The following is a 27543-nucleotide window of genomic DNA, read 5'->3' on the forward strand; positions in this document are numbered from 1 at the left end:
GAGGTCAAAAGCTACTCAGAAGAAGTCTAGGTTTGTTGCTAAGATATGCTATCTCAAAGACAGGAGTTTTTCTTTTTGCTGAGTGAAGATCATTGCTTGCTTGCCTTTTTTTCTATCTGTCCTCATAGATAGGGTCACACTTTTTCATTCTCTGGAAAGGTACTAAGAGGCTTTAGCTTAACCTGAGCCTAAAAACTCAAAACTATAGGCTTTAGAAGACATACAGGTTACAAAGTTAGTCTAACCCTTTCAGTTACACCCAATAAAATCATAAACTTTACTATGTTTAAAATCTTCCCAACACAATGAGGAAGGTTCTTAGGCTCATCTGTTGTAGGCCCTGCTTTAAATACATTGTCCTCCCACAGAAATGCAGGGAGCAGAAATTAGCTCCTGAGTTTTCTTTAGTTCTAAAATGTTTAATGTTCACAAACAAGAGAAGAAACAGTGAAAATCACCTACACTATCGTTACGTTTTGTTTTGTTTTTTATGGGATCTTGCTTTATTGTCCTTACTGGACTGGTACTCACTAAGGAGCCCAGGCTGGCCTCAAGGTTATTCACTAAGTAGCTGAGGCTGGCTTGAGCCTGTGGCTGTTCTTCTGCTTCTCAAGTGTACAGCCACTTATTGAAGAGAAGCAAATTTATAGTAAGAGTAGTTCCTATAATGTTGTTTACCCCGTTACAAACAACATTGTTTCTGAAATAATCCAATTATTAAATGAAGAGCCATGTTTCTGTCAATTTATGTATAAACTGTGCCTTATCCAAACTTAGGGAAAAGTAGAAATTCAATTATCACAGCCACACAACTTACTAGGATCTGAGATGTAGTAAAAGCATTGCTTAGTGTACACAGAGGCCCCAAGTCAATCTTCAGCCCCAGGGTGGAGTGCAGACCTCACATAGCAAACCAACACCGCCTCCCACTCAGTGAGCACCTTCTCAGGTCCTTAATGTCATAACTGTCAGTAGGCTATGGGAGTTTGTACAAGCCTCACCTCCTCCCCAGTCAAAGGGGAAAGACAATGGCAGTGCACCTGACCTGATCAATTCTAATAGGAATACTGTACAAGTATTGAAACCAGTATTGGATAGAAAACATTCAGAACACCCAGCTGGGTATGGAGGTTCGTCACAGATTTAAGGACAGCCTGGACTACACAGTGCATTTCAGGGGTTGGGAGAGAGGGAGAGAGAAGGGGAGAGAAGGAAAGGGAGGGGTAGAGAGAGGAGAGAGGGAAGGAGAGGAAAAGGGACAGAAGGAGGAAAAGGGAGCTAGAGATACAGAACATGATTTTCTCCTTTATTTAAAAAAGTATACACAAGGTTTAATAAACACTCAAATGGTAGGAAACTGAAATATATTAATTTATTTAAACAAAGCACTTGTTATTTCAATAGTGACAGTTTTTTGTTTGTTTTTTGCTCTGAGTTGTGACAAATACTGTAGAGGCCAAAGAACCATAGGCCTGCTGTGCCACTCTGAGAGTACAGAAATGCATTCATTTCTGCTTAACATCTGCACTTGCTGAGAGGAGCAACCCCACCTCCGAGCGAGCAGCTGCAGACACTGGAAAGACCGTGCCTTTTGGGGAAGCAGTCTTTGTCGTTGCGGCTGCTGTTTTCCCAGCACCGGAAATGAACCTAGAGCCTCAAGCACAACAGGCAAGTGCTCCACTGCTAAGCTACATTCCCAGCTCATCTTCATGGTATGAGTGGCATCTAAATCTCCTCCATTCTTTTCTAGCTTCCACATCTTTCGGCGTCTTGTTATCCACCATCCTGTTATCAGTGGAGGAATCAGTCCTGTTATCAGTGGAGGAATGCTAATTCAGAACCAGGCTGCTTTGGCAAGAGATTACAATCCAAAGACTTTCTAGGTCAGTGTGATCTAGCTGGAATACAGACACACCTTTAATCCAGGACACAGAGGCGAGCAGATCTGAGTTCTAGGACAGCCTGGTATAGAACAAGTTTCAGGTTAAAAAAAAAAAAAAAAAACCCAAACAATGAAGGTAATGTTAGTTTGTAATAGGAACCACCCATGTTTGAAAGAGATGCCTAATTGAGTGGCAGAAACAGTGACAAATCAGAGGAAGACTTGACAAAATAGGACATGCCCAACTCTCATGAGAAGAGAGACGAAAAGGAAGCTACTTAAGGGGCAATGAGAAAGAGAGGAGGCAGTTTTACTGAGACAGTAATAGAGAGGTTCGGAGAGAGAAAACTGAAGTGAAGTCTGAATGAGCCAGAGGAGCCAGAGGAGCCAGAAGATTAGAGCTGATTGCTGGAGTTTAAACTGAGGCCAGGCAGAGGAATTCAGAGGCCGGGAGAGAAACCAGATTGAATCAGCTGAGAGGAGTTTGAGGCAGAACAGCTGAGGTGAACCGGCCAGCCTGGAGCTCAGACAGAACAAGAAAGGGGGAGCTTATTAAGCAGTAAGTCTCAGAGGCTGGAAGCTTCCTGGACTAGGCCTAGGTTAGCAGACAGGCAGTAAGCCTCTGGGACAGCAATTACTTCAGGAGAATAAAAGGTCATTTTACGTAAGCATGCAGCCTACATTCCCATAAACTGCCACAACTGGCCAAAACTAAACAGCTGTAGCTCATTCTGTTAGTTTCACACTGAGCTCTTTTTATGTTTGTTGTATGTGTGTGCACATGTGAGGGGCCCTACAGAAGAGGGTCCCAGATCTCCTGGAGCTGGAGTTAGAGGTGGTTGTGTAGCCCAGCATGGCCTCTCACCGTGCAACCCAGGCTAGCCTCCTGCAACTCTCCTGCTTCAGCTGGGAGCAGCTGCAAGGGTTACAGATGTGAGCATCAGGCTCAGCTCACATCATACTTAGACACAGCCCGTTCCTTTTCTTCCCATGCACCTCAGAAGGCCTCGACTGCCGTTCTGAATGAGTTCTACCATCCACACACACACAGCCATGACTTAAAGTCAACAACCACCTAAAATTGATTCTCTGCCAAGACTGAAGTCTAAGGACACCCTGTTCCAAATGCTCCCAAAGTGCAGAGCAGAGACACTGCTGGGCCGAACCCACACAGCATCGTCCTTTTTCTGCTGTTGTTTTTCTAATTGGATTTTTAATTGTGTGAACTTGTTTTTCAAAATGGGTCCAGTGTGGTATACCTCCCAGCACTTGAAAGGTGTGTCATAGAGGTCCTCTGAAAGGCTCCACCCAACAGAGGATTGAAGCAGATGCTGAGACTCACAGCAAAACTTTGGCCAGAGCAGGGAGTCTTATGAAAGAAGGGGGTGGGGAGAGAAAGACCTGGGGACCCACAAGGAAACCAATAAAGTAAGCAAAACAAAACAAAAAAACCTGGGCCCAGAGGGCCTGCAGAAACTGATGCACCAAGAACCATGCTGGAGAGGATCTATACCCCCTGCTCAGATGTAGGCCACGGGCAGCTCAGCCTCCAGATGGATCTCTGAGAGCAGGGGCTGTCTGACGTGAACTCAGTTTCCTGCTCTTTGATCACTTCCCCTTGGCTATTCAGCCTTGCCAGGCCACAGAGGAAGAGGATACAGGCAGTCCTGATGAGACTTGATAGGCAGAGGAGAAGGACTCCCCCCTTCAGTGGACTACCGGAAGGGTCGAGGGGGAGGAAGGAGGGGTTACAATCGGGATATAAAATGAATACATTGTAAAAAGAAATCAGAAAATAAAAGGTGTAGGCAGGCAGAACTGAGTTTGAGGCTAGCCTGGTCTAAACACGCACACCACACAAAAAAAATAACACCTAAACAACAAAGCAAATGCAAATCACCAAGGTGTAAATATGCTAGGCAGGGCTGGGCACTGTAAGTACTCTAATTTCAATGCTGTCTCCAAAACGTTCTTAGAGCTTCAGAGGCACCAAACGGAGCTGTTACACATCATAAAACAAGACTGAACTTTTTTGATCAGTAGATGCAAGTATTAGATTTTAACAGGTTACTATGTTGCTCATAAGGTAACTATTTCTATGTTCCCAGATGGTAGTTCTTTTTTTGTTGTTTTCCTCTGTATAGCCCTATCCTGGCACTCACTCTGTACAACTGGCTGGCTTCAAACTCAGATCCACCTGCGTCTGCCTCCTGAGTGCTGGGATGTTTTTTTTTTTTTTTTAATTTTTAGATAAAACCGTGTTTCTGTTTCTCTCTTAATCTGGCTATCACACAAATAACTGAGACCCTATTTTATTTGCCTAATAATAAACTTCACAACATAATAACTGTGCCATTATTAATCTATTCTTAACCCTCTAAGCTAATTTGGCTTCCTTCTAGAGTACAACCAATTTTAACCTTAAACTTGAATCAAATAATGGTTTATTGCTTTTGTTTTATTGAGACAGGATCTCATGCAGCCCAGGCTGCATCTTAATTCTTGATTGTCCTGCCTCTGCCTCAAGTTTTTGTTGGTGGTGGTTCTGTCTAATTTTTAAGGCAGAGTTTTGCTACCTAGTTCACGCTGGCCTGAAACCTGCAGATCCTCCCGTCACCGATCACTGAGGCTTGGATTACAGGTGTGACTATCTGCCCTGACTGCTCTTGTTTTATAGTCACTCTTGAGGCTGAATTGGAAAAGTGCGAACGTGTGGAAAATAACGACCAACATATTTAGATGTAGTATGAGCTAAACAGGCTACAATCATGAAAAGGTTTCATTTGAATCTTGCTTGGAATCTTTTATATCTCCTCAGTGCCTTGGAGATAGCTCGAACACTAAAGTGCCTGCAACACAAGCATGCAAACCTGAGTTTGATGCCCAGCCCTAAACATCTGGGCATGATGGCATGCCACTTACCCCTGTGCTGGGAAGCAGACAAGAGGATCTCTGAGCAGCCAACCAGACTATTGGTATCAGTGAGCCTCAGGCCCTAGAGAGACTTCTAGCCTCCAAATGCACATGCACATGCAAGTATGTACACACTTGCAAATATTTCCACACAGACACACTCAAGTGCACACAACACAAGACCATCAAGCCATGGGAATAAGAGCATATAAGAAAGGATAATTTGGGGTTTATCTATCAGTGGGGTCTTGGGTGCTCTATTCTGGGCAGCTGGAAAGGCTGTGGGTGGGGCACTAACCAGGCACCCCTTTCAAGGGAGCCCTGGACCCGAGCAGCTAATGGAACTTCAGCTTGCCCTTACCCTTTAGTTAAGGGAAGGTGACCAGCCTTGGGCACAGCTTCGTCCACAAACTGGGACTGTGGCTGAGCATCGCCACGCCCATTTTCCTCCCTCTTTCCTCACCCACCGGCTAGATGGAGCCCAGCGCCTCATCCAGGAGGCACTCACCACTGATGACTTTGAAATAGAGCATCCTCTGGGCAAGAGGTGGTTTGGGAATGTGTACTGGGATTGGCTCGAGGAAGGCCATCTCACCGTGGCCCTGGAGATCCTCAAGGCCCAGACAGAGGAGGGAGTGGAGCAACAGCTTCAGAGGGAGGTGGAGAGCTAGGTGTGCCTACATCACCCGAGTACCCTACGCCTGTGCTACTTTCGTGATGCTAACTGGGTGTGCTTCATTCTGCAATATGCTCCACGGGGCAGGCTTTATGAGGGGCTTCAGAGAAACCACACTTTAGATGAGCAATAACCACGACAATGGAGGAACTGGCAAATGCCTTAACCCATGGCCGTGACAAAACGTGACTCATGGGGGAAATCAAGCCACAGAGTCTCATGCTGGGCCTCGTGAGGTGAAGGTTGCAGACGTTGATTGATCTGTGCACGCTTCCTCTATCGGGAGACAGTCTAGGGCTCTGAATGATTTGCTCCTGGAGAAGACTGAGGGGGACCAGCCAGATGAGAAGGAGGATCTGTGGTGCGCTGGGTGTCCTGCTGTGAGCTGCTGATGCAAACTCCCTTTGAGCAGCCCTCAGTCGCATTCTTGAGGCGGATCTGAATTTCCTCCATCAGTGCCTGTGGGGGCCTAGACCTTGATTTCCCAACTTCTTAGGTACCATTCCTCAGAGAAGCTGATACTAAGCCAGGTCCTAAAGGACCCTTGGTCCAGGTGCACTCTTGTAGCACGCTGCCTCCTTGTGCTCAGATGGCTTCCTGAGCCCTGCCTTCCACTCTTCCTGAGTGTTTCTTCAGGGAGCTCTCCAGGCTGATTGTTACCTCATCTGTTTTGCTTTATTTCTCTTTTATGATACTAATTAAAACTAATTTTAAAAAAATAATTTGAAAACTAGAATCAATTCTTGATATTGTATAGGAACACAAGAAAACTATATATTGTTTTGGTTTTGTTTACAAAGAAGCTGTGAAGTTTTTGGTTCAAAAGTATGATTTTACATTACAAATGCTTTTTCTAATCCTTATGCAAAGTTTGGTATAGAGTATACAGGACTTTACCTTTTTGCTGTCATCTTGAGAAAAGGTCTCATGTAGACTAAGCTGGCTTTGAATTTGCTAGATAGCTAAGAGTGGCTCAGATCGGATCTTTCTGCTCTACCTGCCACGTGCTGGGATTACAGGTGTGCACCACCACATGTGGCTTCCAGGTTGAATATTTTTGTTTTTCTCTCCTAGCCTTACTAATTGTAACTTTACAGTAGTCTTTAAGAATTATGCTAGTAATCCCTGAATCAATGATGCTTCCTCAACACCCAGATTTAACTGTCTTTCCCCAGCACTTTATATCCACATTAGCACCTAGTCAAAATGTAGCCTCTTAGGACAGCATCCTGGAGAGCATTTACATACAAGGGAGTCCTTACCACCCTATGTGGCAAGGGTTTAACCTAGTCCTTTGAAGTTAGAACAAGACCTGTTCCGGAAATTACTGCAGACTGTTCTATGCAGATGAGAACTGAACTCGGCTGACTGGGTATTCCATCAGGTCACAGTGACCCCATTGTCTTAACCACTTCTGCTGACGTCGTCTTCTTCTTCTCCAGGGTCACAGACCATCTGGTAAACATAGCAGCTGAAGAGCCTGTTGGGCTTCTGTTCGACGTGCAGCACCAAATCTCTGTCAAAGTAGACTTCGTGGCTGTAAGTCTGTAAGAAAACAGTCACACAGGATCTGCTTTTCACATAATCATATTCACCGTAGCGTCACCAATACTATAGCACCTACCCCAGGCACCTTCCTATGTACACAGTTCTGGAAGAACTGCCAGAAGTGGATTTTTCAATAGTTATGTGCATGTGGATGACTAATGGAAAAACAGGCCATTTAGAGCTCTGGACTTAGGAGCTGAATCCACAGTTCACTGTCAGAACCATACAACCATCTAGCTGCATGAGCACGTACAAGAGTTCATGGGTTCCTTATTGACAGAAAAAGGTGTATGCGGAAAGTATGCTGTTCCTTGCAGCGTTTACTTTTGCACATGTGCTGTGGAGTGTGTGCACACTCAGGTGTGTGTGGAGGCCGGAGGGTGCTTCCTCAGTCCCTCTCTACCTTCCTCATTGGCCCCAGAGCACAGTGATTTAGCTGGTCTAGCCATGTTGCTTCAGAGACCTTGTCTGCACCTCTGAAAGAGGAGCTGACACAGCTATCAGCATCTGTGTGGGTGCTGAGGATCCAAACTCGAAGTTCTCACATTTGCACAGGAACGGAGCCAGCTCCCCAGTCCTCTCAACTCTTATTCACTGCCACCAGCAGCTCATTTGGGCTCGAAACTGGACACGAGTCTAGTGTGCTAGGCTGGTACTCTACCAAGACATTTCTATGTTAGAATATTTGGAAGAATGAATATTCCCAAGTGCTGGAAACCCAATTTACCCAGATATTGCCTCTTACTATCTAACTGTGGAAGATAACCACATTATAATTTCATTTTTAAAAATGTTACCAAACTTATAGCTGGGAGGAAAATAAAAGACTATGGTAAGGAAATAACATGTCTCAAGAGACACCAAGTTTTATCTCCAAGGATACTGCTAAGAAGGTATCCCCAATGCTAAGAGAAGGCTTGGGAGTACTCATTTTGTCTTGCATGTTGGGAAATAACTTCTTTTGTGTGGTCATGGCACAGGTGACTGGACTGATATGGACATGTTCTAATAAACGGCACCGGTAAAGGAAACCCTTGTAACTTAGTGTCCCAAAGGTTATACGTACCACGTCCCAGGACTCCACTAGTGGGATGCTTTTGAGTAAGGTCCCATACTCATTACAGTGGAAATCCAGGTGAGCTTTGCCTTCGGCATCTATTTGAGTGACAGCGACTACAGAAAGCAAGTCCAACTCATCTTCATAGTCCACAATTTTGAAAGTCTTGGGGCAGATGAAGAAGACAGATAAAAGTAGGTCAATTCCAGTTAATAAGCTAGGGCTACTCCTACACTTTAAATTTAATTATTCTGTCACTTATGAAAATAGGATGAAGAGAAGAACAAATGGGTGGGAGAATCAGTAGAAATGTATCTCTACGTGTACCTGTAAAATATAGGTCATTCCCCAGATTTCCAGGGAAATCTGAATCCTACAGACTTGGCAAACAGAGCCAGAAAGAACACTGGCTCCCTTGGGGCTGGAGTTATAGGCCTTTCTAGTATGCTCAGTTTATTGTTACATGGGTGCTGGGACCAGAACTCTGGTGCAGGTGCTCTTGACTCCTGAGCCACTGCTCCAACCCCAAACTACTGCCAGCACAACCTTATGATTCCAGCTTTTTGTTTTCCTTTTCTCCAAAGATTGAAACTAGGAGCTTGTGCATGCTACTCAGGCACTCTACTGCTAAGCTAAATTTAGTCAGCATGAATTTTAAAATTTGCTTTTTAAAAACTATCTAACAAAACAAGACAAAAAAACTGTGTTTGTGGTGTGTTTGTGTGTGAATGCAGTGGTGGCACATCCCTTTAATTCAGCACTTGGGAGGCAGAGGTAAGCAGAACTCTGTGAGTTCTAGAACAGCCAGGGTTAAAAAGAGAAATATTGTCTCAAAACAAATAAAAAAAAAAAAAAAAAAAAAAAAAAAAAGTAAATCCATGCCTCACAAAAACAGTAAGCTAATAATCCTTCCAAATTTTTTTGGCCCTACAAACTTTACTACAAATAAGACTGTGAGAAAGCTTCCAGTAAGAAAAGAGAAAACGGGTGATGCTGACTTCAACAAATTACACCATCCTGTCTGCAGGGTCTCTGACTCCAGTGTCTGCCCCGGGGCCTGGGAGCATAGGTTTGAGGGGAAATGGACTGTTGGACTCTCATGTTTAGCTAAAGAATACCTCTTGCTCTGGGTCATCATCCAGAAGGTTGAAATTTCTTTTCACCACGCGTCCAGAAGCTGTAACAGTGACTAAACTTTCATTCTATCAGAGTGGGAGAAGGAAAGTCAAGACACGCTCCACTGCATGCACGCAAGGGCAACAGTCCCAGAATGTGCTTCCACCTGATAGCCCTTCCCAGCACACACCAGCCTTCAGCGAACTGAGAACATTCCAAGTTTATTTAAATTCTTCACTCAGTGAATCATAGTTTAATAAAAGCTTTAAATGGATAAAATACTAAAATAGGCAAAAACTAATTAAAAGTTATAAATCTGCTCTTCATTCACCCTTCTGACAGGAAACTAAAGGTATATCTGCATTCACAAATGTTTCTCTTCAAGCACCTCAGCTTACACACTAAAGGAAAAGTACCAGCTACAGTTAAGGCATGGTATCTGGTTTAAAAGACTGATACCCAGGGAGCCTTAAGTTTGTACAACTATTTAGAACCAAAGACTGACAATTCATTACTAAAAAACTTGGAGAGAAAAAAACAGAGAGAAGCAAGATAAACCCAGTATAACTGTCTCCAGACCTCATATGTAAGTGGGGTGAGACTAGCTAGCCACGCAGACCCAGTGAACAGCCTCTGAAGAGCTGTGGTGGTGTTTCAGCCAGCAGGCATGCACAGTGCAAGCTACACAGATGCTTCTACAGAAAGGATATAAGGGATTTTTGACTTACTTTGTTTTCTCTATTGGCCCAAATGATGAAATCTTCAGAGATCTCACACTGGGAACTATTATTTTCTACCTCACTTAGCTTCAAGACTCTGGAAAGGATACAGAAGTCTAAGAATGCAAGAAGCACCATCAATCTGGCAAAGGTGACCTCACATGAGACTCGACAGATGAAAACTGCAGCAACTCACTTCCCCTCCATTGACTAGCCTATAATATTAATCTCATCACTAAAATCCAGAACCTTCTCCACACTCCTATTTTTGGAACAGGAAAGTGTGGCTGTGAGTGGTACTGAACCAGTAAGGCAGCAGCTTGCTCAGTCCTGAGGCATTTTCCAGATGGCTTAGTGACACTGCAGAGCAAGCCTCGCCTCTTCCTCCCGCAGCAGGACCAGAGTGTCTCTCCTGCCCCATGAGAGGTTGCACTGTAGTTTTAGTAGAAGACACATAAGAATAACTCTTAGAGTTAACAGTGAGACAGACAGGACAGCAATTAGCCGGAACACTGGACTCTCACAAGAGAGCAAAATCTGCAACCAACAATACCATTTCTTTTAGGATTATATTTTAAGGTTTAGATTTCCAGAGTAAAAATGATCTCATGGATCAAGCATATTAATCAAGAGAAAATAAAATAATTTGCTTCCCACCCATAGAAATCTGTTTATATCATTAAAAGGCTTTAAAAGCTTTTCAAAGCTCCAAGTCCCTTAGGCAAAGAGAACAGCAAGTCGCCACCACGGCCGCGACAAATGGCACTTCATAGCTGCCAACGACAGAGGAATCAGATACTGGTTTTTAAACTGAGAAATTAACTAGCTCAATTCGTGGCAATATTAAAAAAGTTTAAAACCTGGCTTGGTGGTACATGACTTTGATCCCAGTACTTGGGAGGCAGAAGCAGGCAGATCTGAGTTGGAGTCCAGCCTGGGCTACAGAGCAAATTCCAGGACAGACAGCCAGGACCACAGAGACCCTGCCTCAAAACAAACAAAAAATGAAAAGCAGAATTTCAGATTTCTGAGACTGATGAGAGGTCTGGGCCAGCAAATAAGCTGGCAGGTGGGAAGGGCAGAATATTTCAGTTTTTGAATCAAGGAAATAACTAGAACCAAACAGAAAGAAAACCTGAGAAGAGAAGCGAAGACCTAAATGCTGAAGATAAGCTTCAGTTGGTGGAAGTCTGGGTAAAAGATCAAAACCATGAGAGCAGTTTGATGTCAGGGAAGCCACATTAAGGCCATTGTAAGGCAGAGGTCAGCTGGAAAGCAAACACTAGTCCACTGGCTCAGAACAAATGTCAATCAGTGTCTTTCTCTGCAGGGTACCAGAGACTGAACTCGGAACCTCACTCAGTACAGGTAAGTGCTCTACCACTAAACTGCAGCTCCAGCCCCTTTCTATGTAGAAACAAGGGCTCACAAAATTGCCCAGCCTGGCCTTGAACTTGCAATCTTCCTGCCTGTGACTTTTGGGCAGCTGAGATTTCAGGCCTGTGCCACCTGGCTCAGCTATCTTCTTTCTCATCAATCCTAGAAAATTAAGACCCATTTACGTGTGTGGCATGCTCCTGTAATCTCATTAGTCAGGGCATAGAGGCAGAAAGACTGAGTTCAAGGCCAGTGCTACAGACCCTGGAAGCCAGTATGAGCTACACAGCAAACCCCAAAGAAGCTGTGTTAAAACAAAACAACACTCAATGAGAAAAAAGATAATGTAAAATTCCTCTCATTCATTCCCATATCAATCAAGGGACTGATTGATATGTAAGGGACTGAGGATATGTAATACTTACAAACAGTTAACAGTAGAGCTAAAGAATAAAAACAGACTGTGCAGACAACAGTCTCTCGGGAAATATTCCACACAAATGAATCTTTCACATAATTACAGGGGTCTCAACTGAAAACAAAAATGCTACAAGAACCGCTTTTAATTTTCAAGGGCTGAAAAAGGACTCACTTGACTTGATTTGGTCCGACATGTATTATTCTTCCGGAGGCATCAGGATGGAAGTAGATCCAGTCGGACTCCAGCGAGCAGCACTCCATTTCCTGGACTCCATTTTTTGCCTGAAGTTGGGAAAAATATATTCAGGACAAAGACTGGAAGGGTAAATCCCTTTTCGAATCTAGCCCTTTTGGTAACTCACAGGTATAGGAAAGAAAATACGAAGCAGCTGGCGTGGGACGTGTGAGAGGGCCATATGAGGACATACAAACTTGAGAAATTCAGAATATTCTAAGTGTGAAACATCCTCCCAGATTTACTCTGCGCCATGCAGGACTCCTCAGATAACGGGGACCTAGGCCGCCGTCCCTCATGTGTACACTGCGCGTTAGGCCTGCAGGGACGGGCTGTCGTCACCGCTGCATTTGGTTTTGTAAGACTCAGAGCAAAAATCAACGCCATTTTATGGCTTCTTAGCCACAGACCGACACACAAAGAGAATACTTGCCCAATGTTTGGAACATATTAAAAAGCACGGACTTTCCAGAGTCCATGGCCTTTCCATTACCATACATGTGCAGTTCCACAGCCTCCTCCCAACCCTGCCCACAACTACCTGTCAATCAGAGGGGTCGGTAACCTCGAATAAACACGTAACCAAACCAAGAGTCTCTGACAGAGGTCACATAGTCGCCTTGATTAAGTTAAATATTAAACACTCCTATCTGAGAAAAGAGTCTAATACTGATTAGCACGTAAGAAAAGAATAGCCTTATTCCAAATACGTAGGTATACTTAGATAGTAAAAGAAAGGTCGGGCCAGGTGTGGTGGTACACGCCTTTAATCCTACCACTTGGGAGGCAAATCGGGCAGTGCTCTAGCAGTTCAAGGCCAGCTTGGTCTACATAGTGAATTCCAGGAGAGCCAGGGCTACACACTAAGATCGGGTCTCAAGAAAGTGGGTGGGGGAGTGAAAGAAAACAAACACACACACACACAAAACCAACGACAGCATGACACATGATCCCTGTGTAGATGTCACCTTCAACACAACAGCACGGGGAACTGATAGCAGTGCGCATCCATTAACTTCTGCTTTGACAGTTGTTCACAAATGTGCTGAAATATAGGCCGAACCGGCCGTTGTAGCTGTTATGGAGACCATGTGGTATGTGTGACCAAAGACCACTTACTTAGGAAAGAACACACAGAATCAGCTCTTATCCAGGAGGTACATGCGCTGAGAGAGGACACGCACTGTGCAAGGTTGGACTGGGTGCAAAATTGGGTGGGATGGAGAGTCACAGGTGCTGGGGGCTGAAGGAAGTCCTGGTTGGGAGGTGAGCGGTCAAACCAGGGTGTGTAACAGCAGGAAAAGAGCCCCTAGAAAACCTTTTGTAAAATGTTAAATAAGAGGGTTTCACTGCGGGGGGGGGGGGGGGGGAGGCAACAGGAACTGTTACATGTGACCAAGAAGCGAGAAGATGAACTTTTCTTACAGAAGTAAACTAGAAGACACTAGACACAGTGACCCATTACATCAGTAGGAGAAGATAACAGGATCCAAGAACACACGAACCTTCAACAAGGTGAAAGGTGACCTGTCACAATAAATGCTACTGGAGTCCATAGTGAGTGACGGTGCTAGGGCCCTGGAAGGCAAGTGAGGAATAAACTAAATCTACCTCATGAAAGGAACTGATCTGACATCACAAGAGGTTTCAGGAATAAACGCAAGCACAGATGAGGGCCACAGTATGGGGCAGTGGGTAAAGGCGTTCTCCAGGCAGGCGCAGTGACATGTAAACAAGGAAAGAATCTTTCTTTGGGGAAGATAAGCAACCTGAAGGAAGAAAATGCATGTCTGGCCATGCTAGACCTCAACAAATCATTATATGGAAAAACATTAACGAAAAAAAATCATATTTTGAAAGAAAATTAAGATGACTTTAATGGGTAGAACTTTTACTGTTTTGCCATGAGCCATTTCTTTCTGTGGCGCCAGAAGCAACTTGAGGAAACCCTTGACAATGCACCATCTCAGCGCCAAGCCTGTGAGCTCCAGAACTCCATCTGGTTCTGCTCTCTTCAAAATCAACAACACATTCCACAGCCGTTTCAGAGGCAGCCTGAGCCTAATCTAGCAACAGTTCCCACAGTGGCATCTGACAGACATTTTCCGTGAGAATCCTGTAACAAAACCCTTCACCACGTATGGAGACACACAACTACAGTCACAGCGCGGGGGAGGCAAAGATGGAATATCAGGTGTGAAAGGCCTATAGAGTGAGCATGAGGTCAGCCTGAGCTACATGAGCAGCTGGAAGGGAGGGAGGGGATAGGGAGGGAGGAATAGAATAAGAATTGAATGAGAAGAATCCTTGGTGCTTTAAGACCTTTCAGACAGTTGTATTTTAAAATTCCTGTGACAAAACACTATTTCCTATGTTCTTTGTATTTTAAATTGTTCACCAACGCTAAGTGTGGTGTAAGCCTTTAATTCCCCCCCCCCCCCCCCCCGCACTGGGGTAGCAACGTGAGGATTTCTGTGAGTTCCAGGCCAGTCACTGCTACATGGAGACCTTATCTAAGTAAATAAATAATAAAAACTGGGGGCTGGAGAAATGGCTCAGAGGTTAAGAGCACTGGCTGTCGTCCTTCCAAAGGTCTTGAGTTCAATTCCCAGCAACCACATGGTGGCTCACAACCATCTATAATAAGATCTGATATGCAGGCAGAACACTGTATACATAATAAATAAATCAATCTTAAATAATAATAATAATAATAAAAACTAACAAACCCTCAAATTAACAAAAAGGCAATCCTGGACCTATAAAGCTATTAGAGAAGCAGAGAATAAAGGTTTCTAATATAAATTTACTACTAAAAGGTTGAGTACTCATGAAGCACCAAGGAATTGTCTTTGAGGGCACAGATGTGGAAGACCCCTTTCTGCTGCTTCTTGTTAGGTGTGATGATGTAGTGCCAAGGATGGCCTCCGATCTGAAATGCGTTCTCCAGGGACGAAACCTCAAAGAGCAGAGGTGGCGAGTCTGCAAAGATGAGCAAGAGAAATTTACTAGCTTCTCATTTGGGGCGGACTTGTACCATTCATTAGCTAGGTCCAACCCTTCTTGGTACATACACATACTTTACAAAGTTCCATAACGGCAAATTACTATGTTCCAGGGAACAAAAACGTAGCCAGAAAAGAGGTCTGTTGCTAAGAGAACAGAAACCAAGTAGAAAACAAAGAAAGACTGTACACTAACATCGAGGCATGTATTTTGGTGGAAATGTGTGGCCTTCATGTGAGCAGAACAAACCAACAACCAAAAGGAGGCTGAAGGTGCTTACTGTTGGGGGCGAGGGAGGCAAATCCACAATAAAAACTCCACCATCACCGAGGGTGTGTGAACAAGACTGCATTAGCCACAATGTCAACTCCCTGATCTTTCAAAGGCAGGGAGACCTTTCAGATCACAGGCTAATAGGTATATATACCAGCAAGCTTTACAGAAGCTGTCCTGAGCTATGCTTCTTGTCACACTAGTCTGAGTGAATGCCACCTATTAGCACGGGTCTGCACAATGGAGAGTTTATTAGAGAGCAGACATCACCACTAGAATCATCATCATCAAACAAGTTAATTTTTACAGACGTATCCAATCAGTCTCTTGGGACAGACATCAAAGAACATTTTGTCGGTGCTTTTTTTCTCTTCCTCTTTGATCTCAATTTTAATTACACCATAATCCACTCTAACCACTGTAAGGAGAAGGCATAGCAGTGAGGTCACAATTTTTCTGGGTGACTGTAGATAGACTGGTCATCTGTAACCTCTGGATTTGTGCTTCTACCTTGAGACTTTCGTTTAGGAAGCCACTTGTCTTTAAGAAGCTGTTCTCAGATCACTCATGTAAGAGTTGCATGTTAAAATAGAAGTGTGTGCTTTGTTAAGGCTCCTCTTACATCTGAAAGCTGTACACAGGAGAAAAACAAATCATGAAAAGCAGCTCACTAACAATTTTGAGGCAAAAGAAGGTACAGGTAAAGATATGGATATATCAAATATATTTAAAGCACCTAAAAACTTTTAAGAAAAGAAAAATACCCTTAATAAAGTAATAAGAAATATTTCAAGGAATAAGAAAAATATTAATATCCCAATATAATGTCAGAGGGCATGTGCCAGTAAATTATGAAAATAAATTCCAATGTCATGTGATAATAAACTCAGGTTTGGTCCCCAGCACTCATAACTTCAGGGGACCCAGCACCATCTTCTGGCCTTTGTCACACAGTAACAAAATTCCTTCAGTGCTTTGTGAGGATGTTTATACTGAACACAGAAGGTATTTCTGAGGTTCGAAGGTATTGCTAGCTTTTCCTAAAACTGCTTAATTCACTTCAAAATGACATTTTAAAAACACTTTTTTTTTTTAATTTCATGGATAGTTTAACTGGTTATACTAGGCACTCTTCACAGTTTATATAATTATTATTTGCCACCTAAAAGCATTATTTTTCTTTTTTGCATATTTCATTTCTTAATCTATTTGTTGATGATACAATGGTAAATTATAAGAAAAAAATTCTTGTTTTATTGTGGCTATATTAGAAAAACTTTGAGTTACACCTAAAAAACCAGTGTTTATTGGTTAGAAATAAAAATTTCTCATTATCATTAGTAGTGACTCTTAATTAATAATAGAGACAAAAAGACCAGATAATGGCATATATCTACTGTGCCGGACTGCAATCAAGCTGTCCTTGGATGCCGGAGAGCTGATGGAGGGCTGCCTCTCCACGGTGATCAACAGACACAAAGGTCTGCTGTCCACAGAGCAAAGCAGATCCGCAAGCACCCTGTATAGTCTGCTGCTTTCCTTAGGCAGGTAACCTCCAAACCATCCAATTAGATTATTCTATAGCAGGAAGTAATTTCAGACTATGTTCTTGAACATTATTATTTTACAGCTCAGGCTGGTCTCAAAGTCACTATGTAGCCAAGGATATCCTTGAACTCCTGATCCTCCTAGCTCTACCTCCCAGGTGCTGGGGTGCTAGGGTTGGGCGAGCACACCTGGCTCCATGAGTTAGTTAATCACAGAAAAGCATTTTTTTTTTAACACTATCTTATAGAATCATGTATAACTTTGTTTATTCTCTTGAGGTCTAGGATCTGCTACTTGTATCTGGCATAGTATTAGAATTTCCTTGGAAAACACTCCTTAGAAATGGCTAGATTTAACAAAACTTAAAACCTTAAGTTATAAGGAAGCTAAGATGGTAGGAATGGGTATAAGTCATCATTTCCTAGACAAGGAAATGAAGGATCAGAAAGGCTCAGCATACTCAGGCCTTCAAATCCATGAACAATGAATGGATAGAATTTTGCTGACATTTATTCATAGTAAGGGATATATATATATGTGTGTGTGTGTGTGTGTGTGTGTGTGTGTGTGTGTGTGTGTATGTGTGTATATATATGTATGTATGGAAGTAAAATGAGTCAGTATGTCGTCAGAGAGGAAAACATGAATGCTTACAATGTAAACCTATATGCGCACTTACTTTCTTAAGGTGAAAAGATCCTGTAGCAGCCATACCTGTGATTTTAACATTACAAGGAATGCCAAAGGGAGCCTCTCCTACAGTCCCGGTAGTCCCGCCCTGGCTGCATGCACACCCTAAGTCAAGTTTCTGTTGCATAAACTAAAAGCAAAACAAAACAAAAATCGTGGCTTTAATACCTATTTATTTGCTGTCTGGAAAGAAAAAATAACATTTCCATGTACATGACAGAGAAAAGGTCTTTAGTCAAGGACTTCTCTGTTTATCCTCCCCAGCCCTCCTGCAAAGGTTACTGTGTCATTTCCTATTTCTATGGTAAGTTTTATAATGGGAACTGTATGAGCACATGGCTTATTGAAACAACCACCACCTTTGGTTCAAACCTCACACTAAGTGTAAAAGGCCCAGATGTGCTCCCCTCTACCTGTTCGATGATGGCCTGGAAGCTGTACAGCCTCACCAGTCCCGAGCTGCACATCACAATCAGTATTCCATGCGACAAGGTGGCATCTGTGACGTTGGCGAAAACCTAAGGGGAAAGGCCGGTATCACCTGAGGACGGACCGGAAGAAGGCTGATCCTCTGCGTCTTAACGTGCTTGCACTTCTTGCTTCAGGTCATTACTGAAGCCTCACACTAAGCCTTAAATTCAGCAACTGGAGGCTAGAGTGTCATTGGAGGCAGGCAGTAAGCCACTGGATCCTCAGGCTAAAAGCATCAGTGCAAGCACTGCACACAGGCCTCAATGTCACATCCATTTGCTGTACAGCTTTGTCAATACACAGTAATTAAAAATTCTGCTTTTCTGGAACAGCGGTATACAATGAGGCCATGTAATTGTAAATGAATATGTATCAGGTACGTCCAATAGGGACTCATTACTTACACTAAAATGCTCTTCCTAAAGACAAATATTTATAGCTACTTAGAGGCAAAAAGACTGGGTCTTGGAAAGTAATTTTAAGGGAAGTGGCCTACGGCACGTGTGTGTGTGTGTGTGTGTGTGTGTGTGTGTGTGTACAGGTAGGTAAGCCCATGCCCATGTGTGAAGAAAGAAAGGCTGGCACTGGGTATCCTGCTGTACCTCTCCACTCTATTCCCCCCGAGACAGGGTCTCACTCACTGAATCTGGAGCTTTCCACTTTTGCAGCCAGGCTAGTTGTCCAAGCCCTGGAGTAACCTGTTCTGTCCAGTGCTGGGGTTACAGGTTCACACAGCCAAGCATGGACTTAATGTGGGGCTGGGGATCCAAGCTCATGTTCTCATGACTGCACAGTAAGTACTCTCACCTAACAACTTAGCTCCCTAGTTGCCAACTCTGTTTCTCACATATATATGTATATACACATATACATACATGTATATTGTTTGTCTGTTTTTTCGAGACAGGGTTTCTCTGTGTCGCCTTGGCTGTCATGGACTCACTTTGTAGACCAGGCTGGTCCCAAATTCAGAGATCTACCTGCCTCTGCCTCCTGAGTGCTGGTACTACAGGCGTGCAAATCACCACTGCCCACCTCCAACTCCATATTTTTTTTATCACTATTATATTCTTTAATTTCTAATAAGGTTTGATTTCTCAACTTCATAAAAAACACCCAAAAGACCAAACCCCTACAGATATTTATCTACAGTAAGGCTTTGGCTTATTGCTCCCTAAAATTTCTATTCTTGAATTTGTGACGGTTTTCTATACAACTCTGAGAAAGAACATGATTATGTGCCTATTTTAATATTCAGCACAAGCCAAGGTAAGCATATCTTTTTGGGTAGTAATAAGAAGTACAGAGGAAATAAAAATCCACTGAGTAATCAGTGAGGATGTGCCACAGTGGTGCATAGCTCAAGTCCACGACTGCCTCAAAGCCTCATCCCCGCAGACTTTCCATTCGTCTAAGAAGTGAAAGGTGTGCTTTAATCCGCATTACAACAGCCCAAGCCAAATCCCTCAAATGACTACGCTGGATACATAGGAATAAACAGGAACAACTTTGACTTTGCCAGTCTTTTTGTGTTTGTTCCTGCCGAAGAATGTAGTACACATATAATTACTTAATCCGCAAACATAAAGAAAACAATGAAATTACAAGTTGAGCTTTTAGTCATTTTCTTTAAAAAAAAAAAATTATGGTTTGTTTTGCGTTGGTTGGCTCCTAGCTTTTTAATTCCCTACTCTTGGTTCCACACTTTGAAAAGAAGTACTTGGGTAATTCAAACATCTTAAAATTAGTAAATAGCTTCTCAACTTCTAATAGAATACATTGTCACAATGTCTTAAAATATTTGAAAGTGCCTAGCACACATAAAATAAATAATAAATAACTAATATTATTTAGTTCATGCAATTTAGTATGAACTTTCAGAACAGGAAGTGTTTAGATTGTCTTGTTTGCTAGTGAATATTAGTACATCCTCCAGATTTGTCTCCTACAATATTTTAAGTGTTTAAAGACTTGTAGAAGAACGTTCAAGATAACTTTCCAGGAAATGAAAAATTTCAAAAAGACTATTATTAACTCTTTTGCTCAGTTGAAACTTGGCTCTTCTTTCCTCCCCCGTGTTCCACAAATCAAGATAAATGGGAACATAATAAAAACCCGAACTGCATGAGTTAGAAAATTTATATCTTCTACTTCGAGTCTTGTTTATATACTATAAAGCAAGTTTTAGACCTGTACCTTGTAATTAAAATGAGGCATTTTGTTGAAGCTTAATGATCATTTTAACAAGCTTTGAAATATTCCTTTTGAAAAAAAAAACTTCCTTAGGCATTTCACCATTTTTCTAAAACAGCAGTTTGTTGATGACCACAGGTTTCCTACGCTAGTGACACTAACCACCCAAGAGGCACGAAAACACGCAGGAATCTGAAGGGCTGATCACGCGTCCTCCCAAGTCAATGCTCACACCCTGATATGAGACAGCTCAGCGCATGTTCATGACAGAACATTCCCACCCAGAACATCGAATAAACAAATGAAGATATTATACCCAATCGTCAATAGAATATGGCAATTAAGTTGTTGCTGTATGGTGCTGCACACCTTTAATTCCAACACTTGGGAGGCAGAAGCTGGTGGGTCTCTGAGCTAGCCTGGTCTATATAGTGAGTTCCAGGCTAGCCAGGACTTAAGAGTGAGACACTGCATTTAAAAAAAGAAAAGGGAGGGAGGAAAGAAGTTAGTTCTTACCTTTTTGTTGATCTCTAGAATCCCTACGAGTGAAAAGGGCAGAACCCGGAAAACTGCAAGGTACAACAAAACAGGCTGCTGAGTGCCTGCCTAGAAGGAGAGAATAAAATTATGGGCAGCTCTATCAAGTATTTCAGGAAACACTTATAACCTTCATTAGTCAAAACATAATCCGTCCTAGCATTCAACTATCCAAAAATTACATGAGTTGAGAATTTCCACCTATTTAGACTGAAAATTATTTCAGCAGGAAAGCAAACATACTTAAAATGTTCACTAACCGGCCAGCCCCTCACAACACACACACAAGTACACAAACATAAAACTCTACAAAAGGAAGCTAAGCATTTCTCACCATCAAGATATTGTGCATTTGTACTGTGAGCTGGAGCTCTAACAAGACTGAGCCTGACCAAAGCCACAGTGTTACTGTGGTCACATCACTGAAAGGGCTGATACTGGGGTGACTGTACTGAAAACAAGACGGTATGTCAGAGAAAGCTCGGATGATTTATCAACTTGAAGAGGCGAGCTCCTGTATCCTGAAAACTGAGTTCCAAAGAATTTATTTCCATTATGAAATGCAAAATAATTCATTTACTTCTCTAGAACAGAATTCAAGGGAGTATCTCCATCTTAGGGATGGCTCAGTTGTTAGCCTCATCGTAGCAAAATTCTGCATGAGCAGAAATAAGGTTAGAGTACCAAGACTACCACTCAAAACCCCAGGAAATGAAAGCTAAAAAAGTAAAATAAAAAAACCATCCAAAAAACTAGACTGTGACAATTAAAGCCCCAGAGACCTGCCCTTTCAAAGAGAGAAGAGACTTTTACTAAGCTTAGATCCATGTGCCTAAACCTAAATGCAGGTGTAATTTGTATATCCTGACAAGAACTACGGCTTGTTGGCTAGAGATTGTGGGAACAGAGTCTTGAATGCAGAAATGCTTACAACATTTAACAACATTATCACGTGATAAATAAAAACCGTAATGCACAGTACCGTGCAGTCAGACTAGAATTCTTTGGGAAGCACATTAGACCAGACACTTGTAGAATTCTTATGGAATGGTGCGTTATTTTGTTAGTCTTTTACTTTTATAAATTTTCCTTTACCAAAGCAGAGAGCAACAGAATGAGAGTGTAAAAAGAAAGGAATAATAAACAGTAACCCTTTCTTGGGCTGGCCACCTCAATCGAATGAGGAAAAGTCCAAAAAGATCCCCAATAAAAGTAGGTGGTTATGCTTTTAATATGACTGGACCAGAAAGGACATATTTGTAAATAACCATCATTCAAAGTAAGTTTAGGTCTGGTGAAATGGCTCAGTGGTGAGGTGTTTGATCCCTGAAACCCAAAGGGTAGAAGAGAACCCATTTCTGCAAGCTGTCCTCTGTTCTCTACCTGTGCCTCAAGCCCCACATGTACAGGCAAGCAAGTGTAACTTAACAACTGTTTAATGAAGTTTAACTAATAGCTTATTTGGCTCAGAGCAAAAACAGAGAAGGCAGATAAAAGATGAACCCAAAGCAGAGGGAGAAGGAATGAGCCGGAGTGGATAAGGGAACTTCTCCTTGATGTGGTTATTTAAATAAGGTAGAGAGGAACCATTTAATTTGTTAAAAGGTTCCTAAGTCAGGAAGAGTTGCACACACTTGCAATCTCAGCATTTGGCAGGCTGAGGCAGGAGAATCTCACTTTAAAGATAGACTAGGCCACACAGTGAGACTCTGTCTCAAAAACCAAAAGCAAAACGTAAACGCCCCGAACAACCAGGCACCCAGAATTCTAATTACCTGACAGTCAACGTTACAGTGAAAATGTTAAGGCTATGTTTGACATTAAACACAAGGAGGAACTCAAATACAGAGCCTGCCAAAAGCAAACAGAAAATTGTTGGTTCTTATTATAATGGTTTTTGTATGTCCTGTCCTAATAACAAAAAACTTCTACGAGGAAAAAAAAAGTCTGTATTTTATAAAGAAGCTCAATAAATATTTTCTAAGTAGTTCCTTACCAACAGAAATAAGTTTCCTGATAGGTAGTTCTTGGCTTTATAAAGTCTAGTGAATTCTGGGTGATGCTTTTTTTTAAACAGGGTTTCACTGTGCAGCCCTGGCTGGCCAGAGATCCTCCCTCCTGTTGCTGCAAGTGCTGGGCTTAAGGGCTTGCACCGCCATGCCTGAGGGGTGTGGCTCAGCACTATAGCTTGGACAGGCAAGCGGGTCCAATTCTCAGGACCCAAAAATAAATATAAAATAGAGAGAAGCCCAACTGATAGTCTGCTTCAAATGTGCACGGCCCTCTCCCGAGACCAACGGCCATTAGCTTTCCCAAGTGTGCGGTCCCGAGGATGCACGGCTGCAGACCTGGCGAGCCGCCGCCGAGCTTTTGTTCTGAGCAGACTTGACTGCGATGACCTCCTGAGGGGTGTCCCAGCTCAAGTACCTTTGGAAGGAACAGAGAGCAATCACAAAATCAAAGCATTGTACTTTATTGGCTTATTTTGCATTTTTGGTTTTTTGAGATAAAATCTGGCCTAGCACTCTTTGGGCGGCCCAGGTTGACCTTGACCCCGCTGTCCTACTGTTGATCTCCAGTGCTAAGACGACAGGCATAAACTACCGTGTTTGGCGTGGTATTTTATAATTAAGGGTTTTTTCTTTTCTTTTTTTTTTTTTTGGTAACAAATTATAAAAGCAAAATAATCAATTTTAAAACAAATAGCTTTAAAATTTTCCTCTAGATCCTTATACATCTCCACTTAAATTTTAATTCTTCTAGAGTCTTAAATAGCTCTTTTCTAGTTAAAAAAAACTTGTTTTGGCTTTTTGAAACAAGCCTCATGTAGCCCAGGCTGGCCTTGAACTTGCGATATCGCTGAGGATAACTGAAAGCCTCATCTTCCCAGCCCCACCTTCTAAGTGTTGGAGGACTACAAGCATCCACTGCCATGCCGGCTTGTTTTTTGAGGAGGTCGTTGGGATGGCTCAGTGGTTAACAGCACTTGTTGCTGGTGTAGATGACCCAGGCTCAGCTCCCAGCACCCATGTGGCGGCTCACACCATCCATAACTCCAGCTCCAGGGGATCCGAAGCCCTCCTCTGACCTCCATGGGCACTGGGCACACATGGCAATCACTGTGCGCGCACGTGTATACACACACGCGCTCGAACCATATCCAATTTATTTTTATTTCTTTACTTATTTTGATTTTTCAAGATAGGTTTCTCTGTGTAGTCTTGGCTGTCCTGAAACTCACTCTGCAGACCAAGCTGGCCTTGAACTCAAGAGATCCGCCTGCCTCTGCCTCCTGAGTGCTCCAGTTAAAAGCGTGCCCATTTTCAATTTAAAATGGAACTCATAAAAAGTACTAAAGATATTACTTTTATAAGCTGCATACTCACATTCATTCTAAAATTTACATCTAAGTATAAACGAGTAGTTAAAATTGCACTTCTTGGATTGTTCCATAACGGAGAGCCCCTCAGCCTCCTACCTCTAACTCTTGTGTATAGGCTAATTATTAGGAATACAAAGATAAACAACGCAGGTTCCTAGCCTCCGATCTCCAAATAGAGCAAAGTGAGGGAATAAAAAGAGTAGTTTATACAAATTGGAGTCATAAGACACACGGGGAAAACTGGGGACACAGGGCAGAACTGTATCTGGGCCACAGGCCTCAAATTTTTACAATGTTTTAAATAACTTCACAGCTGGTACCTGAACTTGCAATAGGAAGCAAGATATATTTTCTCCAGGATTTCCCCTGTAGTTGCTGATATTCGAAGCAGCCAATTATGAGCAGTCAGTGCTATGAGTGAGGACTTATAGTCTGATGGGTCAGGAAGTATTTCTCCCTAAAAAGAAAAAAAAAAGGTGTAAAAACAAACCACTTGGCTGTGAACAATCTGTACTACTGTATGCCCAAAGAAACCAACTAGACACCTCGTCAAATAAGTCAACCAAAGAAATATTAACTGTGCAAATGAAGAAGGCAAGGAAAGACAAGACTATGGGTTGTTACTTTAACCATTTTAATCATTATTTACTTTTTTTAAACATTTATTTAATTATTTTATGTATATAAGTGCTCTGTCTTCATGTACATCTACACACAAGAGAGCATCAGACCTTATTACAGATGGTTGTGAACCACCATGTGGTTGCTGGGAATTGAACTCATGACCTTTGGAAGAGCAGACAGTGCTCTTAACCTCTGAGCCATCTCTCCAGCCCCATTATTTACTTTTTAATGCTTAATTTATCATCATTGTGTACATAAGGGTGCACAGGCCACAGTGTACATGTGGAGGCCACAGGAAGAAGTGGACCCAGTTTTTCCTTTCTACTTGTTTGTTTAGATAGGGTTTCGACATGTAGTCCTGACTGGCCTGGAACTACCTATGCAGACCATGATGGCCTACTACTCAGATCTGCCTGCCTCTGCCCCAAGTACTGAGATTAAAGGTGTGTGGCCCCAAGCTCAGCTCTCCTTCTGGCTTTATGTAGGATCTGGGTCTCAATCTCAGGTTGTCTTGCTGGCATCACTGGGAAGCAAGTGCCTTTATCCACTGAGCCATCTCACTGGCACAGGTCTACTTCAGAAGGGAAAGAGGAGCGAACATGTTGATTTTTGAGAAGTTACAAATTGGGAAGTTGAAATATAGGTAAAACACAAACAGGAAAGAGGAGGCCATGGCCTCCGCATAAGCTACCAGAGCTGTCTTCCCTCTCAAATTCCAGGGAAACCACCATTTGCTTTTAGTTTGCTTGGCCTTGTTTATTTTATTTATTTATTTTTTTGTTTCTCAGGCAGACCCTATATAGCGCAAACTAACTGAACTGATCTTCCTGCATCCTGGCTGATGCTATAATTTTTAAATGTGTTAATTATTTATCTTAATTCACAGGCAATTACACGAATGCTTTTCTACCACAATAACTTATGCAACATTTCATGTAGATCTGCAAGCTGTATCTACGATTCCTATTTAGTCCATTAAAGAGACATCTGAAGCAAGTGTATACTACAGATCTCAACCATTTTCTTAAACCAAAAGTGGCATTTCCTATATTATCTCAGATACAAAACAGAGTACTAATTTTAAAGTACTTTTGCATTTATATATTAATACAGCATTCCTCTGTGTTCTTCATAAAAAAAAATCTGTGTCACCACAAATAAACACAAAACCATTTAAATGTTTATGGAATGAGACTAGAAATGAGGTTAACTTTATTTTTCCAGGACTGCTCTATATTTTAGGTGTCTGAATTGGTATAGTCAAACTTTCTCAATTAAGAAACCTATCATCTCTCTAATCTCACCTCAAGAAAATAGATTAAAAGGCTTTAAATTGCTTAAGGCACAATTATTTACAGCTTTCAATTAAAGAGTCTGAAAACAGGCTTCTAACTTTCTAACTTTTAAAAAGGAAGCTTCTATGAAAAGAGTAATTATAGTGGGATGACAATTTTTAAAAAATTACAGCTTTATGGAAAAAACAGCCTGGAAAAAATTTAACATTCAATTCAGAATATTGCTGCTCATGGCTTAAACAGTACTTTTTGTTACAGACCAGGAGTTTTTTCTTAAAGAGTGGGCAGTCAGGCTCACAGACATTGTTATGCAGTGCTTCCTAGGAGGATTTCTTAGAAATGATGCTGATTTAAAAAAGAAAGAACTGTCCCTCAGAGATGGGCTGTGAGTAAAAAGCTTGCTAAGATGGCTGATGATTACTGTGCCCGATAGCATTATTAGAAGCAGTAGTACTAAAGACGGAGGAGGAAATTTACAAATACCCTTATTTAATCTTTGGAATTTTCCATCTTCCCTGTTTATTTTGACCCCAGACTAATTCCTCCTAGCTTCTCTGATAGTCTGAATGCTAACATCCAAAGGAAACAGTGTCCTGAAAGGTGTATGCCAGGGCAATGCTGGCCCAACAGGATGATTTTTGCTACTGTAGTTTTAATTTTTATACTATTATTTTCCTAGCTACAATCATAGGTGGAATTTTATAAGACTCTACTGTCAGGGCTGGAGAGATGGCTCCGTGGTTAAGAGCACTGGCTGTTCTTCCAGAAGTCCTGAGTTCAATTCCCAGCAACCACATGGTGGCTCACAACTATCTATGAGATCTGGTGCCCTCTTCTACATGCAGGCGTACATGTAAATAGAGCACTCATATACACAATATGAATGAATGAATAAGTAAATCTAAAATAAAAAAGAATCTACTTTCAAAGATATACATAATATTTGCTCACAATAATTTAGTATAGGCATGTAATGATCTCAAACACTAAGACATTATAAACTACCTCATCTTGTTATAAAACTTTTAATCAGTTTCTAACTTTATAAAACTTACAAATTGTTTCTAATTTAAAAATTTTCATAATAAACTGAATATAGCGGTGCATGCCCATAATCCCAGCACTCAGGGGTGGTGGTGTCCAAGGTCCAAGCTCATCCTCAGCTACAGACCAAGTCTTAAGCTAACTTAGGCTCAGACATGACCCTGTTCAAAATATATAAATTCCAAATACTGAGTAAAAAATACATATTATGTGTGCGCACACACGCGTTCGAGTGCAAAAAGTGGTCAGCAGACACCTTTAGGAGCTCAGGTCTCTTTCTGTATGTGGGTCCTGGTGATTGAACTCAGCTCCTCAGGCTTGGCAGCAAGCACATAACCTGCTGAGCTATCTTACCAGCCTGGAATAAGATAACTTTGTAATGACACTAAGAAGATAAATTCTCTTCTTGTTTCTTCTAAAGATTCGGGAATCACAACCATTTTAAAATTTTATCCTTGAAGTAATACATTAACAATGACTAGTTCTTTTAAGTTAGAATGCTTTTCAAAGAACATCATGGAAGAGGGGGCAGGAAGG

General features: G+C 42.1%; 1 protein-coding gene across 2 annotated transcripts in view; it reads right to left on the minus strand.

The window, feature by feature from the left end:
- Positions 1-1350: 1350 nt before the first annotated feature.
- Positions 1351-27543, minus strand: part of Dcaf17 (DDB1 and CUL4 associated factor 17) — a 31844-nt gene continuing 5651 nt past the window's right edge. The window contains exons 4-14 of one of the 2 annotated variants that reach the window (XM_055600069.1): positions 24364-24500; positions 23010-23088; positions 20641-20730; positions 17874-17978; positions 17485-17590; positions 14783-14925; positions 11881-11990; positions 9921-10008; positions 9195-9278; positions 8086-8241; positions 1351-7016 (exon numbers count right to left, since the gene is read on the minus strand). In XM_055600069.1, coding sequence (XP_055456044.1) covers positions 6876-7016; positions 8086-8241; positions 9195-9278; positions 9921-10008; positions 11881-11990; positions 14783-14925; positions 17485-17590; positions 17874-17978; positions 20641-20730; positions 23010-23088; positions 24364-24500 — 1239 coding nt within the window. In that variant the 3' untranslated portion in view covers positions 1351-6875. The remainder of the gene's footprint in view (positions 7017-8085; positions 8242-9194; positions 9279-9920; positions 10009-11880; positions 11991-14782; positions 14926-17484; positions 17591-17873; positions 17979-20640; positions 20731-23009; positions 23089-24363; positions 24501-27543) is intronic. The other variant, XM_055600070.1, reaches the window with a different exon arrangement.

The sequence above is a fragment of the Psammomys obesus genome, unplaced genomic scaffold (assembly GCF_907164565.1).
Source record: "Psammomys obesus unplaced genomic scaffold, mPsaObe1.curated_primary_1811, whole genome shotgun sequence".
Classification (NCBI taxonomy): Eukaryota; Metazoa; Chordata; class Mammalia; order Rodentia; family Muridae; genus Psammomys; species Psammomys obesus.